We start from the raw sequence: 17,130 nt of genomic DNA, 5'->3' as shown, positions 1-17,130 counted from the left end.
TGAGAAGACAAAAACACGCAGCACTGCATTTTTTTTTTCTCTACAGTTTCCATCTCTGGGTGGTAAAATAACACATCACACAACTATGGTGGGTAGGCCTCATTATCTAAGAAGGGTTATGCTAAAAGCCAGGGTTTTCCTCAAGTACCAGTCTTCTATTGTCTGCTGCTCTGTGGTTTTCTTCTGTGCAGAACTAATTCTTCACAAAACATTTCTAGAGTGGCCTCCTTCGAGTGTATTCTGAAGTGACTAGGCATGGATTTGGGGAAGCAGGGGGGTTTCAGGGTCAAACATTTTAAGCTTTTCTGCAGGGGAAGTTTCTTCAAAGTCCTATATATGACTGTCCTGGTATACCTTTAAGCTTCTCCTGCTAAAATCAAAGCACATTCACTTTGCTATCTTTAGAAACTGAATCACGCTTGGGAGCAGAATTAACTGATTTGCAACTGAGAACGTTTCCAGAAGTTTGCAGTACAATGAGATCTAGGAGTGTCCATGTGCTGTTGTACTGAAGTAATTTTATTGACCTCTTCCAGGTTGATCAAGTTCTCAAACTCAAACACAACTTTTCTGAGATTGATTTTAAGGCCATTAAGTCACTCACCTTGGGCAAGGTCACAGGTAGGTTCTGCTAAAAATATTCCTGATTCATGAGACATTACAATGCTGGAATTAGCCTGTACTGTGTGTTGCATTTTTGATAGAATTGGGGGTTTGTTTGGATGGTTTTGCTGTAAGAGTTGGCCTGAACATTCCAGTACTCCTATTTATATATCTCATCAATGCAAAACTTTGGCAGCTTTACTTGTTTGCACCGATGGCAATATTAAGTACTCCAGCTGCTCCCTCCAGTGAAGTGATTCATACAGCCTGTGTGGCTGCACAGGGCAGCATCTTAGCCTAATGATACCATTTTGCTGACTGCAGCTTACTCCTCTCCAGCCATTTCTGTTTCATAATGATAAGAACAGGACAATAAGCCTTCATCCTTTCTACCTTTTTTTCACTGCCAGTCTTTTTCCATTTGAATTCTGCAAAGAATATTGCATATGGCACTTAGGCCACGATTCTGCATGTTCTGTACATGGACCTTCTTGAACTTTACTGCTCTAAGCCATTACAAGACCTGCCTGAAATTTGTAAAATAGAACTCTTTTTTTTATTATTATTTTCAAGTATGTCTTATTCCTTTATATAAAAGAGTCTTGTTCTTTCACAGTAAAATTCTAAATGCTTCCTTCTTTACAGACATTTCCGTCCTTTGTTCAGATTGGACCTCCATATCAAGTCTGACATCTGTCTCACCATTGCAATTTTATATGTTTCATTATTAGCACAGGGGCCTGTGGAACTGGCAGCTAGACAGACACTACAGACATCCTCTAGTTCCTGCTTGTGCAGTGTAACTCCATGGAGTAACAGTAGTGCTTGCTGCATCACATTTAAGAGCAGGACCTGATTATCCCCTTAGTTATATATAATGGGGTTTTTTTTCAGAATGCAGCTGTCTTCCAAGCCTTTGTGGACAGGTTTGGGAGCCTGACAGTTTTCAGCCCAATTGAAAGCTAAGCTAAATTTCCCACTTTGTCAATGCTTAGCTGTAGTGCTGAAAATCTAAAAGAACATTACTCATCCTCACCTCTACCTAGAATTCAAGATATAAACACCAAATCAATAAAGCAAGGGTTTTTTTAACCAGAAAGATGGAAGGTAGCACAAAGACCTCCAAAAATGTAGCCAGAAAGCTGACATGGTGCAGCTCAGCATTATGGAGAGAAACTAGATTTAGTCGCAAAAATATGATTAACTTCACAAGTGCAAGTTGTTACAAAGCCAAAAAGCGCAGGTGTATCTTCAAAGATCAGGCATTCAGTTCCACTGAACACCACTGACTTTTCTCCTTCTTTTTATTTCTCTCTTGCCCCAAAGTTTATTGGGATTTTGTTTTAGTATAGCAGTAGTTCATATTCTGTAGTGACACTAAAGCCATAAACTTGGTCTTCCTAGTGGTGAGAGGTACTATTGCTGTACTGGAAATAACACAATGCATCCCAGAAAGTCAGTTGAATTCCAGCCTAATCCTAATTCCAATTTCTTTTTCATATGCTAAGTGAATTTCCACAAACTGTTTCTTCTATATTAGGATTTAATTTTTCAGGTTTTATCCCACAGCTGCTGAGTAGAGTCCTTGTGCCCTCAGAAAATCACAGATCTTCCTCAGTCTTCTCCCTCCAGCGTAACCAGTCCCAGCTCTATCAATCCTCTCTTTATAGGAGAGATGCTCTGGTCCCTAAAACATCTTTTCAGCCTTTCAATGAGCTCACTCCAGTAAGTCCATGATTTTTTCTGTCACTGGGAAGCTGTCTTTCTCTACAAAGCTGCTTTCCAGCTGCTCAGCCCCAGCCAGTGCTGCTGGATGGAGTTCTTTCTAACCCAAGTGCAGATCTTCACATTTCCTTTGCTGAAATGCAGTATTCTTGTTTTCTCACTCCTCCAGCTTGTCAACATCTCTCGGAATAGCGACACAACCCTCTGGTCTACCAACTGCTCTCCACCATTTTGTACCTTCTCCAAGCTTATTCAGGTTACACACTCATCCATGATGGAAAGAAACAAAACCAAATCAGAAATTCCCAATGTTAAGAGCATTGCTTTGTTGTACAAAGAGGAGAGCTGGGCTTTGTCATTTTGGGACTGTGGAACTTACGTAACTATGTTAAATCATTATTTATCCTACTGTATGGGTAAAATGTTGACTATAGCTTCTTTTAATGATGGCTCACCAGATGAATATGGGTGACTTAAACCACTATCTGACAAGTTTGTCCTTCTCATTGCTCATGCCCTCAGCAAAGCATAAACTTCCAGAGACATGTGATGCTTTGGATTAGACCTGGACTTCCTGTAGTGTTTATCCTGGGTAGACTTCCTGGGGAGACTTCCTGTAGTATTTATCACTGGGGTTACACCCCTAAAGGCATTCATTAGGAAATTTAATGAACTTAAATTCTCCACTGAAAGAGAACCATATAGAAAACTCTCTGTTCTACATGTTCGACATATCTATGCTATAATCTTCTGAAAATCTCTCTCTTCTCTTCTGTCACACCACTGCTTATTTGTCTGCTCTAACAGTCTGATCCTGGCTGCTTAATCAGATGTTTATACCACCTTCTTTCTTGACTCCACCATTAATTTTCCACTGACTGGGAGATCTCAAAGAGTTCTTCCAGCAGGACATCACAAAAGTTTGAAATTTCTTCCTCGCCAGATTTTCTTATGATAGCCATTTTAGCACAGCTGGAACTTTTGAAAAGTGCACTTTTATAAAATGACCAGTTTTTTAAATAATAGTGTTTCCCCTGCCTCTACCCCTCCCCAACCCAGCCCCATTACACTTACTTTAGGTACTCACACTCAAATATTTTTTTCCTTTTTTCAAACCGACTACGTTTTTTTTCCAATGGCTACCGTATACCCAGCTGTGAATTCTGGGAAAAACCCCTCTGCTTTAGGCAGAGGAGTCTCACCTGGAATTCAAAACATAGGGACACTCACTCTGCCACAGACTACTTGAATGACCTTGGGTCCATTTATGTGCAGATATAAAGGTAAGCAGGCATTTTATTCCCACTGGAACCAGTCTGAGCTTTACTATCTCCCTTCTCTATCAGTAAAGCGTAGATAATAGAACATCCTGCATCAGAGGGGTGCTGGGAGGATAAAAGCATTAAAGGCTGTGAGCTCTTCAGATACACAGTAATGGGACCATATAGCTGCCTTGGAAAGATCAATCTAAATATAAGTGTGGCTTTGAAGACAAGGGAGTAAAAGGAAGCATCAGTCAAGTAGCCAGCAGACATCTGTTGAATTCATCCTCACTGTACCCAACAGCAATAGAAAAATATTATTATCCTGTCGTTAGTTGTCATTTTTACTTCACAAATACAGAGTCAGGACACAAAAGGACCTATCCAAAGCTCATTGGTATCAATGGGAGCTTTTCCTTGCACTTTAGTGAACACTGGATTCAGGCCCCAAGTGGGTCATACAGTTTATAGCAAAGCCTCAGTGAAATCTTAACCAGAGTCCCAGTTAATTTACTTTAAGTGCTCCTTGCAGAAATCATACTGCTGTATTTAACCACACGAACATTCTGACCTAACTGTGAGGCTGGCTCTGCTTTGCACAAGGGATTGAACTGCATGACCTTCAGAGGTGTCTTTCAGCTTAAGTTATTTTGTAGTTTTTTGATCTCAGAAACACATTTGCATGTGTTTAGGTGTTGTCTACAAAAAGCTGCCATCCCATTGGAAAATATAATTTATTTGTTTGCGTGTTTACTTTAATGAATCCTTGAAAACATTGTATTGTGCCCCAGCAGGTCTAAATTTTTCACCATTATTGTCCCTGGGAAAAATAATCTCTGATGCAGAGAAGTGAATTTCATTGTTTATGTACTTGCATCTGGGGAATTTAATATAGTAGCTATGTAGGGATACCAGAGTAAAAGTGTAGCACTGAAAGGATTCAAGAGGATTTTGAAAAAAAACGTTTCAAGTAATTCTTTCGAACCTGTTGGTGTTGAGCTAATTTATTTAGCTCAATAAATTATTCAATAAATCAATTTTATTTATTTATTTATTGTTTTCAAAGTGATCAGTTAGCAGACCTTCCCACACTGGTAGCATAAATGATTGTGTATTCTAGCACAGGAACATGATATCTCCAAAAGCCTGAGCTAAAACACACTCAAGTTTCGACTGAGTCATTCAGCTTTGATATAAAGTGTACGTAAAAGAAAGTTTATCTGGAAAGTAATTTTATTAAAATCATTATCTAGGTGCAGTACAATTCTTATGATTTCTACAATAGCTTTTCTTATTAAAAGTTCATGGGGAGAAAATGAAATCTATACACTGAAGAGATCACAGAGCAGCTCATCCAAGAATATTACATAGGGGTAGATGATAATGGGATAATTAAATCATAAGGGGTAAGTTGTCATTAACTCAGAAATACAAAAGCTGATTTAAAGAATTACCTCCTTTTAGAAAGTTTCTATGAAAAATGCCTAAGTCCATTTTTACGGTTTTTTTTCTTTTTTTCTTTTTTCTCTTTTTTTTTATTGAAAGACATTCCTGTTTTTAAACTCACCAGATCACAATTTACAGTTTAAACAATACAACAGTGTCTGCAAGAGATATTGGCTGGACTCTTCTGGTCACTGCAAATCTCATTTCTTTACTTCAGACTCTTCTTGCCCTAAATACTTATTTCTTAGACTATATTGTGAACAAAGATCACTTAGATGAATTTTAGGGTGTCTTTTAAAGCCACTGGTCTTCCTCCTAGTAGCCTAGTAAAGCATTAAGGAAAATGGAAATTTCTCTACAATATAAAAGAGGAGAGGCTTTTGGGACCAAGATGGCAAGAGTCAAACTGGTTGACCTCAGTTGTTGTAACCAGGAGAAACTTCTGTGGTTTTCACTCCGCTGTCTTCGTGGCAGACTCACACCAGGTAATGAGATTATTCCAAAGTTACGTTTTTGGGTTCCAGGCTAACCCAAGATACACTTTCTGCCCTTTCTAACTGAATGATTAATGTCAGGAATGTTTACTGAGATTGTTGATGGACACAGCAGCACATTTTTCAAGGTACCTGCACAAAGCCTTGTAGTCAAGTGTGGTGCAGTGTGTGGAGACTAGAAGTGTCTTTTACCTCAAGGTTATGGGTTCAAATCTGGTGACAATGTCCAAGAAATAATCTTGCCATTTCTGTTCAACACCTTTGCAAAATGAGGTTTAAGTTTCTGAGTGAAATTAAAATAATCTTTATAAAGAAATAACAAAAATATATTGAATAATGTTTATGGTCCTGTTTTACACAATAGTACCTTTAGAAAGAGGGTATTTTACCCACTCTCCCTGCACAGAAATAACACTTTTGATTTCTCTTTGATTCTCTTTGATACCTGTCCTACTTGTTATCATTTACTATGTCAATTTGCTGTTTCATTACTGAGCAGATTGATGCTTGGTCCTAGAGAATTCTCGTGGAATTCTATTCATGATGAAAATTAATCTCCCATTACTGAGATATGAAGACTTAAAATTGCTTAATCTAAAATCTTAAAACAAGTTTGTTGTATGTGGCAGAGGTGTATAATGAAACAGCGGGGGAAGAGGATGTCTGATTTTCTGAGTAGGAATAAATCAGTGTATAAGTTATGTTGATACAATCCATAAAGTTTAAAAAATACAGTCACATGTTAGACTTAATACTCGTTATTCATTACCATGGAAAGCCATTGCAAATACATGGAAAACCAGCATAAAGCTTCCTGAGCTGTGACATTGCAGACAGCTTCCAGGGTTCAACCACAGGACCCAACAAGAAGCCAGGACAACTTATGCACAACTCAGCAGACAAAGATTAAAAATCACTTCCTAAATGTAGGGGTAAACTTAATTTGTGGAGAATGAGCAGTTTAATTACTAAAAGCTGAAAAAGATTGCCTTCTTATTCTCTGTGTAGCAATTAGCCAAAACATCTCATTCTCCAGTGCTGGGAACAGAAATGAAATGCTAAAATGTCAGAAGATTAAGCTATCAGCAGCAATTCAGTGTGATTTTCCAGACCAGTGAAATGCATGGAAAGATTTCCAGCATTGCCAGGTCAGAGGAAGGCCGCTGAAGTTTCTCATGACCTTGGCTGCAGCACAAACCATAGAACTTCACCAAGTTTCTTCTCTCACTGAGCACTGTGTCATGTAGTGAAGACACCTTTTGGAAAAACATTTTGTTGTGACGCAAAAACTCCAAAGGACAGAGTGTCCTTTAGTAAGCCTTTTGCAGAGCTAACCATGTCATAATCACAGATTTACATTATCCTCTCAAGAATTCAGAGGGCAGCACGAGTCATTCACATCCAAGTTGTGCAGCTTTCTTGTTGAGAGCAATGCAAGCCCCCCTTTCTGACAGACATTAGGCACACCTACAGCTGTGTGATAAGGCAAACAGAATCTATGAACGTGGAATTTTTACCAGAGGACTCTGTGATTGTTTTTTGTTTCTTTTGATTTCTTTTTTTCTCCAAATTTCAAAATCCAAGTTCTCATTCATGCAAAGCTTTCTTTGACAAAAGGCTCGCAGAATTGGCCCTTAATGTAACTTTTAAAAATGTCTGCAAAAGTACTGAGTCTTTGGCTTTTCAAACTACTGTACCATGAAAGAGGAACACATTCTTTCTTAGGCTTAACTTTTTGCACATTGGGGTAGAACAGAGCAACTTAGATTGCCTGGTTATAAAAGATAGCAACAAATTCACCTTTTGTGTCAGACCTAAGAAAACAATAAAGGCTGAGTGAAGAATGTTTACAAAGGGTTTTATAAATTCAACAAAGATGGCAAATACTGTAAATCAGTCTTTTAGTATAAATAAACCTTCTTGCAGGAACTTGGAAGTAATTCTTTGTCTGTTTTATAACATCTCAGCCAAAATCTCATTAAAAATCTGAATGCAGTCATTTCCTTCATAATTTCAGAAGAGCAAATGTGAACTTGTGCAAGATTGCAGGTTTTCCAGGGGCAAAGCCTCACTGTTTCACTTCCCATCTTGCAGCTCAGAAGCTGTGCCCCTGACAGCTCTGCAAACTGAGCATTTCTCCTGTAAGGCCCCTGGGAGAGCAGGCTGATTCTGTACCTTGCTTTGCTGAGAAACAGCCACACTCTTCTGTGTTATACTTTCACAAAGACACTCAAACATAATTAGTAATCTTTCTTGGCTAATTCCCTCTGGGTGCATGGCATAACAGTCACAGATCTTGAGCACAAAAAACTGTATGATTTGGGCTGGCTTTGAGATTTCTCTGTATTTTCTCATACAAAAAGAAGTTTATATAATTAAAATAGCAATGTCAGCTTTGAGAGAAGGAGTTTTTTTTTCCTAAATCGTGATCACTTGTAAAATCATTATATTTGAATAATAATGGAAGAATTAAACCTTATTTTAAAATTTAGCATCTTATTCTTTTAAGATTTGAAAAAAAATTTTAAAACCTAGGAACCTTAATTCCCAATGTCACTGGAAGTATTCCCAAATTGTTCAATGCTATGAGGTTGGGGGTTTTTTCTGCTAGCAGGTATTTTTTAATATTTTGAATAAGTTTTGATACTGTATCTGTGTGCATTTGTAGGCTTTTTTCTTGTTTGATTGACCTAGATATAAAGTGCATCATGTTTGAGACCTCTGAGCAGCGTGAATTTCAGTTTCTGGAAAGTAAATAATGTGAGTTTGGAGAAAATAGAAAATGGCTTCACTGTCCTTCCCTGACTTTCCCAAACAGTCTTTAATATTAAAACTTTTGGAAGTAAATTTTTTACTGTGAAGGTGGAACATTGGAACAGGCTGCCCAAAGAAGTTATGGTTCCTCATCCCTGGAAGTGTTCAAGGCCAGCTTCAATGGGGCCCTGAGCAACCAGGTCTAGTAAAACATGTCCCTTGTCTTTAAGGCTGCTTCTAAACCAAACCATTCTATGATTATATTAAAAAAAACCCCTTGCCTTTGATTTGCTTTCTCTTTGTGAAATTTAACTGAACACATACCAACAGATAAGTTGCTTGTGCTATTTTATCTACAGGCTGGAAAATAACTCAGAGATATTTGTCTTAATTTTGATTTAGATAAGAAGAGGTATAGTTTTATTCTTTATTTTATTAGTGAAATGGGGCTAGTAGAGTGAGAGCCTGACTCATAACTAGGAAGATTCGTAGGAATTCTGATAGTAGAAAAATAGTAACCTGAATAGGTGCTTCAGAAATGTTGAATAATAAACTCTTGAAGGAGGATGGGAAGCTGAGGTAGAAAGCCATTCAGTGATGGGCCACATAAAGCATTTTATGACAGAAAATAGAGAGCAGGGTCTTTCATCCAATGAGTGGAGGAGGCAGAATGCCTTGAAGGTATGGTCCATACATATGCAATTGATGCTGCTAGCAGGTACAAAAGAGTATCAGCCCCAGAATTCTATTATATTTAATGTAGGTATTTTACTTATTTTTACTAGTATTATTATTACTGTTGTTGTTTTTGTTGTTATTGCTGTGGTTAGTAGATATGATGTGCTAGATATTGTCCATTAGTAGAGAAAACGGATGAGGAAAAAAGTGCAGTGCAGGCTTTTATTTGCAAGACAATTCAAGGTAAGTAACATTATAGAGAAAGAACTTTGGGAACCTCATGGGTCAGGCCCGGGAGAACTTGTAGGCTGCTGAAGGAGAACCTGAAGAGTTGAAATCAGATCATAGATATAAAAGGGGTGGGTAAGGCAAAAGAGGATTCATTTTCTTAATGCCTTCCTAAAACTATCCATTGCCAGAAGTTTTTCTGTTGTACTGCAGACAGTTTGTCCCTGGACCCTGAAGTCTCCAAGGCAAATGCCTATGGTTTCACTGGCTGCCTGTCCTCTGTGCAATACAACCACATTGCTCCCCTGAAAGCTGCCTTACGCCATCCCACTGTTGCTCCTGTGACTGTCAGAGGTTCCTTGACAGAATCCAACTGTGCAATCATGATGGAAGCTGACGTGAACACAGCAACCACAATATATTCCTCATCAGGTGTGTCCTGCTGGGAGGGAAGTGGGGAATTTAAAGGACACTGTGGGGTGAGGCTTGCTTCCTTTTTGATGTAACACAATTGTGACAGTATGGATTGTGTCAATTGTGACAGTTTGAATAATGTCAATTGTGACAGTGTGAATAGTGGAACTGGGAAGTTGCATTTTCTCTCAGAATCAGTGTTGAGGATGGGCATCAGGACTAGTCAAGGCCCCTTTAAAGTCATTGTCCTGAAACAATGTTTTTAGACTAAGTTCCTGGATTGCCTAAAACCTGCCTGCCTAGAACAAACAAAAAAATCCCAAAGGTGTAGTGGAAAACCTTCAAAAGTTTGGTTACGCACCTGATTTGTAATTCCTGTCCACTCCAGATAATTCCGGTGCTGCAGATCTCAAAGGAGGACATAAATGTTACATAGATTGTATATCCCAGTGGTGATAAAGCAATAAAAGTCGTACAAAAAACAATTCAAATTTGTTCCCACCCTGACAGAAACGAGAAAAAACTCTTGCACAAAACCCTTGGCACGTATGACTTCAACTGGATGCTTGTACTTCATTCTCTTAGACTAAAGAGAGGGAGCACTACTTGAGCAGTACCAGCAAGATGATCCCAATTGTTTGTGTATCTTTTGCAATCCTGAAGCTGTCCTCTGGGAATCTGAAGTATTTTGCATATGTGAATTTGTATGCAGAGAAGGAAACTGAGAGCAGCTGGGAATGTTGTCACCATGAACAGGGACAATCAAGTTGCTGCTTTACTCACCAGTGGATGTGGCAGAATTCCTAATTACCAGAAAGGGCTGCAAATTAAGGGCTGTTTTTTGCCCCTTGACCTATAAAGCTACTTTCTCCTTTTTGATAACTGATAAAACTCTGGTTTAGATCATAATACAATTCCTTTCACATTTGTACTTGCATCAAATCACCATTTCCTGCAGCTTCTGCCTAAGATATTCAGCAGAAAACAAATGATGCTATTAGCATTCTGCATAGGGAAAAAGGCTGCTGATTACTCTGGAGAGTGGCTGCCAGTGTGCCTGTGCTCCTCCCCAGCCCCCACTTCCTTCTCACTGCCTCATGTTGTCCAAGGTGTCTGCTCTGACGCACAGAAAAATGTGTCTTGTGAGTCCTGAATGGGCAATCATACTGAAAATATGAACTCTTTGCCCTGTGATCTGTCACCTCAATGATCTAATTTTTCTAAGGAATTTAGAAAGCAGTAAAACCTGAGGCTCAGAACTTCAGGACAGAACAAAGAGCAGAGTGTAGCATTTGAACTTAAATATTTAAAGCATACAATCAGTTGCTCTCCATTGTTAAGGTTAAGCACTGTTGCATCAGAAATGCAGAATTATTATAAAAAACTCATGCCTGTCTTGGCACTCTGTGCTCTAAAATATGATTTCCTCTCAATGTGATGAATTATGTGACATTCCAGTCTCACTATTCACGCTGGATTTGATTAAAGCCTGAATAATATCTTTAGAACAAGTGAGCTCTGAAGACTTCATGTCTTTATATGCTAAAGTAAAAGCAATGGGCGGTTGATTCTTGTTTAAAAAATATTTCCAATTTGTAGCAAATTATAATTTCTATAGATGTACTCAAGCATTACATTTCTACATGGAAAGGACACATTTTAAGAAATAAAAAGAAAACAGAGTCAAGGATTAACTTTCAAATTTAGTGCTCTAATCTCAATTCATCACTTCCCAATTTCTCATTATTGAGTGTCTAAGAAGAAAAATAGAACTTCAAAGGAGGCTGTACATGTCTGCATCGATATTCTAATGTGCAGATACAACAAAAAAGCCCACTAGGACAACTCTTTAAGTGTGTGAAAAAAGCTTTCTATATTTGTAACTTGAAAACAATTGAAGCTGTTTCCTTCAGAAAGGAACAGTTGTGCTCAAAAAAGTTTCCTGGCAGACAGATATGGAATAAAATCCATTCACACAGTTATCTGAACACTTTTCCTGATTAGGAAACATAAAATGAGAGGTGACTTATTGTGGTTTTGAAATTTAACAAAGATCACTTTCTTCCTTGCTGAGGCACATGTAAAGATTTTGTTATTTTGAACTCTATATTGATGGTATAGAGATAATAGAGTTTTCCTATGGTGTTTTTTCTTAATATTAAAATGCAGTAAAAATTACAGAGGTGATTCAGCTGTGTGAATGGTGGAGTCTTGAGCTACCTGTCCTCTTCAGCTGAGACCAGGTCTTCAAGCATTTAAAGTAAAAAAAATCAAATACTTTCATAAGTCTGGAACTACACAGAAAAGATTCGCTTCTGAAAAGCACCCTAAACAGTGAAGTTCCATCTCATTGTGCTAATTGTGCTGGACCTGGTATTTCCAAACAAGCTCTGTCTGGCTAGGGATATGCCAGGACAGCCTCGGCTGTAGCAACTATGAGGTGGTGAAGTTGAGGATCCTCAAAGGAAGGAAAAAAGACAGAAATGCATGATTTTGACCTTCTCATGGACCAGCTTTTAAGAACAGGATAGAGACTTGAGAGAGGGTACATAATAACCAGAGATGTTGTAAAGTCTTCAACCTTTGATATATTCAAAACCCAAATGGATACAGCTCTGAAAACCTTGCTGTAATAGACTTGGATTTGAGTAGGTCTTTGGATTAGATGATTGTTCTGATGAACTGAAAGAACACTATCAGTTGTTAGTGTGAAACTTGCCGTTTCCTTTTAAATATACCCTTAATAGAATTTGCTCCTGAGAGTGTAGAAGAAAATTGTTCTGCAAACTCACTTTATTTTTCAGACCCTTCTGGTTCAGTTCTCCAAATCATATCTTTTGAAAACAGATTAGAATTCAAGAGAGTAAGATGACACTTCTGTCTAAACCACAGAGAAAATGAACAGTTGATACAGAAAATAAGTTCTCTTTTGTTTAACCAACTGCAGATCCTTTTGGGAAGACAGATGAAAGAGAACCTCTCACCAATGCTGTCAGAAGTGATTCAGCTGTGATTGGAGGTAATTTCATTTTTAAAGATTACAGTCAAAAAATAGTTCTGTCAAGGCAAAAATCTAGGAGACTTTAAATCTGGGCTCCATGAAATCTAGTCCAAGGGATTTTTTTGTAATCTGATCCAGGTCTAATATCTGCTCTGTTTATTTGCACGTATCTGTGTCAGGCTACCTAGGTAGGCAATGCATTATGGATTATTGTGGTTACGCATGGATCATCAGGAACCAGAGTCTTCTAAAATATAACTAAACTCTGCCTGCCTGCTTGAGCAGAGGATCTGGACAAGATGATCTCCAGAGGTTCCAGGTGTTCTCTGATGCCATCTGAGTCTGTGTTCCAAGACTCAGCTAAGCAGCAATTTTTTACACCACCCTGGTGAATACTTTGCAGAGCATTCACATATCTCGTACTTCCTGAGCTCTCTCTATGTAATCTGGTGGAGTAGTGGAACTCACCAGGTCATATGGAAGTATTTATATACTGGGGAACAATGTCCTCGTAATTTCATGTGTGGTTTTAATTTTCCTCCAACGGTCTAGAAGACAATTTATCTCTGTTTATTTTATAGCATGCCCTGTAGTGAGCTGCCTTTGATAATATCTAGAAGCTATAAACCAAAGTGTACAAGGCTTGTGCAAGGTTCCCAGAGATAACACAGAAGAAAATATGACAGAACAGGCATTTTTATGAGCATACAGATCTAGTGCTTTAAAAGCAAACACACTGAACTAACTTCATTTCCAGTGAAGGCATAATTTTACAGAAATTAGGTCAATTATATCCATACATGCTAGATTTTAATTGTTCTTAAGGTGACAAAATAGAGATAAAAACTACCAGGGAGGATTTGATAGAGGCATATGGTTGTGTATGGACTGAGATGAACTGATCTATCATACCAACTAGCTGCTGTGCATTGGTTATGCATTTTTGAGTTAACTGAGCATTTTGTTTTGGTTTTCACTCTTCTTATCCTTCCTTTTTTATTTACAGGTGTAATAGCAGTTGTGATATTCATCATCTTTTGCATCGTTGCCATCATGAGCAGATTCCTCTATCAACACAAACAAGCACATCGAAATAGCCAGAAAAAGGAGAAGGAATATCCTGAAAACCTTGAGAGCTCCTTTAAAGCTGACATTGACTTACAAAACACAGTGAGCGAGTGTAAACGGGAATATTTTATCTGATGGACAATGAAATTTCTTCTTACTCTTCCTCCCCTAACCTCCTTTTCTTTATTCCTTTCTCCCTTTCTTTTTTCTTTTTGAATTCTCTTTTTTTTAACACTCATTTTTTGCTAGCTTGTTTTTCATTTGGAAAAGACCGCCCTGCACAGGAAACACTGAGAACAATCACAGTGCCTCATTCTCTGCACAAGAATCTGGCAATCACAGTTTGCTTCTGCAGCTCAAGAGACCTGTTATCCCATCCTACACAAAATAATATCCACATGCACACCTGGTTTCTGCTGTCAGTTCTTGGATGTTTCAAAGTCCCTATATTTATTTGTTGGTTGTTTTTTGTTCTTTTTCCTCTGGAGCCATTTAAGTCATTGCTTTTACACTAGAGCTGGACTATGTAAAGTACAGATAAAGTAGTTGAACACATAGCTCTGCAGATACTGGGACAGGATAGAGGGAAAGAATGAGATCAAAACACCTGATTTATTTCACGGGCTCATTTACAACAATCATAAAGAACCAAAACCGGCCAAATTCTCAAATGCTATTTATTGATATATTGTCTATTGATTTAAATGGTGTTAAATTAATTTGTACCAGTTGAAAAGCTGGTGTGACATAAAGGAAAATAAAACTGTCCTCATTAAGCTCCTTCCCCCAACCTCCTGTCCTTTTACTGTAACTTTTAGGCTTCTCAGTACTTTTCCAACAATATATGTATCAACAATAAATATCATTCCCATGCACCTCTCTCACCTCCATCTCATAAGGCTGGCTACGTAGACCCAACATGCACTAGTATAACCCTAGCTGAAGCATGGAAAATAGTAGCTTGAATTTCCAAAGGGTTTAGGAAGCTGCTAGGACTTAGGTGCTCTATATTTGTCTGAAATTTTAGAAATGCAGCGTATGCCTGTTCATGCCACATGGAGGATTATCACACACTGAGGTTAAACGCTGTTGCTGCTGTGGAAAAGAAAAAGAACGTAGATGAGAAAAAAAAAACAAAATAGTTTAATCTTAAACATGACTCACACCTTCTGCCAGCTCTTCTAAAAAAAGAAAAAATTAATCCTACTACTCAACCCTCCCAAAACTGCAAGAAAGAATGATTGGTATTTCCTGTTTACAGAAATTGGAATAACTTGTCCAAAGATAAATAGAGAGAGGTCTGATGTCATGTCTAAAAAGATGAATATTTGATAAACCCCCTTTACAAGGAAGAACATTAGGGAAACAAACAGATCCCAAATACTCTATTTGAAATTAATTTTTGCTCCTTTTTTTTTGGGAGTCTTCTGTCTTTTCCAGATTGAGAACAGTATGAAAGAATCAAGTTCTGCTCATCTTACTTGTGCTGGATAGTTACAGTGTGAGGATGAAAAACCTCCTTTTCAATCACAAACATCCTAAGGGTAAAAAATGAAGGAGTCCCAGCCACTGAGGTTTAGAGCACCCTGTTGTGTCTGTGTGACATCTGCCTTTGCAGGGCTTCTATAGAGTGTGTAGAATTTTCTGGTGGTAGAATTAGGCCTAAAGTTAAGGGGGAAAAAAATCTTATTCATTGCAGTACTCTTGGTAAGCATTAATTCGAGACAATTGATTGTGCAGCTGAATCTCCTTCTTTGCCCTACACCCTGTGTAGTCATCCTGGGGTTTCCACACAATGGTTTTTTGTCCATAATTAAAGAATCCCACTATGAGGGAATAACCCAGAGCAAACTAGAGAGGAACTTGCAACAGGTGCTGTTTTTCTAGGCAGTCCATTGGAAAGGTATATAGGTGTTTATTTGTTCAAGGTTTTTGTTTGAGGTTTTTTTATGAGAGGAGAGACCAGACAAGGGAGAATAAATAAATTAATGACTGTTTGGATTTGGTGATTGCTTACCACTTCTTTTGGAGCATTCAGGGAAGAGAAAGCAGTCCTGGAGTGACATCATTCTTACATGAAGAGGAATATGAGGCCAGCCCCATAACCAGAACTCTTCACTGAGCAATTTTATAGAGCTATTTATATTGAAACTAGTTTGGTGCCATTCTTCCTCAGCCATGGTCAGCTGCAGCTGTTTTGCACTGGCTGTTTGGGTGACACAATTACTTGACGGTGTTTCTGTGCAGTGAGTATTGGAATGATGGACTGAGTATTTATTTCAGAATCTCTTTATGTTGCTTTGTCTTTAGCAGTAAGATCCTGGCAAAGCAGTTATCTTTTCCCTTCCCCCAGATCAAGCTGCTTTGTTTGGCATGGCAGAAGGGAGGAATAAGAGAGTTCATGGGCACCTTTGCCTGTGTTTGACTCATCTTTTCTGAAATGGCCTCTGTATGAGACATCTCTGATCTACTAATGTGCTTAATTGGCTACGTAAAGAATGGAATCGGAAGTTAAAACTGAAAATTTAGCTAGATTGGGGTTCATCTGAAAAAAGAAAGAACTGCCCATGAATGCATGCATGAGTATACAGAGACATGTGCCTCTATACCTGTGGAGGTACTAAGATGGGAAGATTTTTATGCCATAGGGCTGAACAAATGAACACATTTGTATGGACTTCTAAATCAGGATGTCAGAATTATTCTTATTAAAAGATAGCTGACATATACTAAATGAAGTACTCTAAATATTAACTTATTTTTGTTTTTAAAATTGTTTTGGTTTAATGCTTTCTTTAGTGAGGGCATGCTCAGATTTCCTTCAGTACCAGTTAAAGGCAATTAATAATACTTGTTTTATAAAAGAGAAGAAATACAGTTTTGAAAAAAATCTACTAGTGCTAAAATTCATTTTCCTTAGATCAAATTATAACTTTTTTTACATCTATTTAAAACCATTTCTGCTATTTTTTCTTAACATTTTGCTTTAAATTGGGTTTTACTTTTAGCTGTCAGTCTAGATAATATTTTTCAGTAAAGCCAGAGGATACTTTTCATACATAAAATTTCAGGTTTCATTTCAGTGGAAAACCTGAGACTGTCAAAGAGTTGTTTGGAGGCATTGTTTGGGTTTTCTTCCTTCCCCAAGATGTGTTTCATAATAAAAGTAAGGGACTGGTAGAAGGAAACTTAAGTCCCTTTTTTTCTTTCAGTGATATGATATGTAGCTTCTGAAAAGTATTATTGCTAGGCAGGGATTTTTGGACTGTGAAATTACATAGTATCTTAGATATGGATTGAGGTGCTGCAAATTCCTGTTTTCCAGAAAAGGCTTGACCAATAATAGCCATGCTGATAAAGATAAGTCATGCAGTCTGAGCTGGATGCCCCGAAGGACTCTCTGTGAATGCCAGTGCCTGGCTACAGAAAACCAAAGAAGGCTGGATGTCAGAAAGCT

At 38.0% G+C, this 17,130-nt stretch overlaps 1 protein-coding gene across 1 annotated transcript in view; it reads left to right on the top strand.

Moving 5' to 3' along the window:
* Nucleotides 1-16,921, top strand: part of CNTNAP5 (contactin associated protein family member 5) — a 268,431-nt gene extending 251,510 nt beyond the window's left edge. Inside the window, exons 21-24 of the mRNA XM_066190217.1 lie at nucleotides 537-621; nucleotides 9,404-9,622; nucleotides 12,552-12,623; nucleotides 13,612-16,921. Of these exons, the coding sequence (XP_066046314.1) occupies nucleotides 537-621; nucleotides 9,404-9,622; nucleotides 12,552-12,623; nucleotides 13,612-13,808 (573 nt within the window). The 3' untranslated portion in view covers nucleotides 13,809-16,921. The remainder of the gene's footprint in view (nucleotides 1-536; nucleotides 622-9,403; nucleotides 9,623-12,551; nucleotides 12,624-13,611) is intronic.
* Nucleotides 16,922-17,130: the final 209 nt, after the last annotated feature.

This window comes from Chamaea fasciata, unplaced genomic scaffold, assembly GCF_029207755.1.
Source record: "Chamaea fasciata isolate MVZ Bird 193981 ecotype frontalis unplaced genomic scaffold, bChaFas1.0.hap1 SCAF_8, whole genome shotgun sequence".
Taxonomy (NCBI): domain Eukaryota; kingdom Metazoa; phylum Chordata; class Aves; order Passeriformes; family Sylviidae; genus Chamaea; species Chamaea fasciata.
The sequence above is the reverse complement of the archived record's forward strand: the minus strand, read 5'-3'. Positions and strand labels throughout refer to the sequence as shown.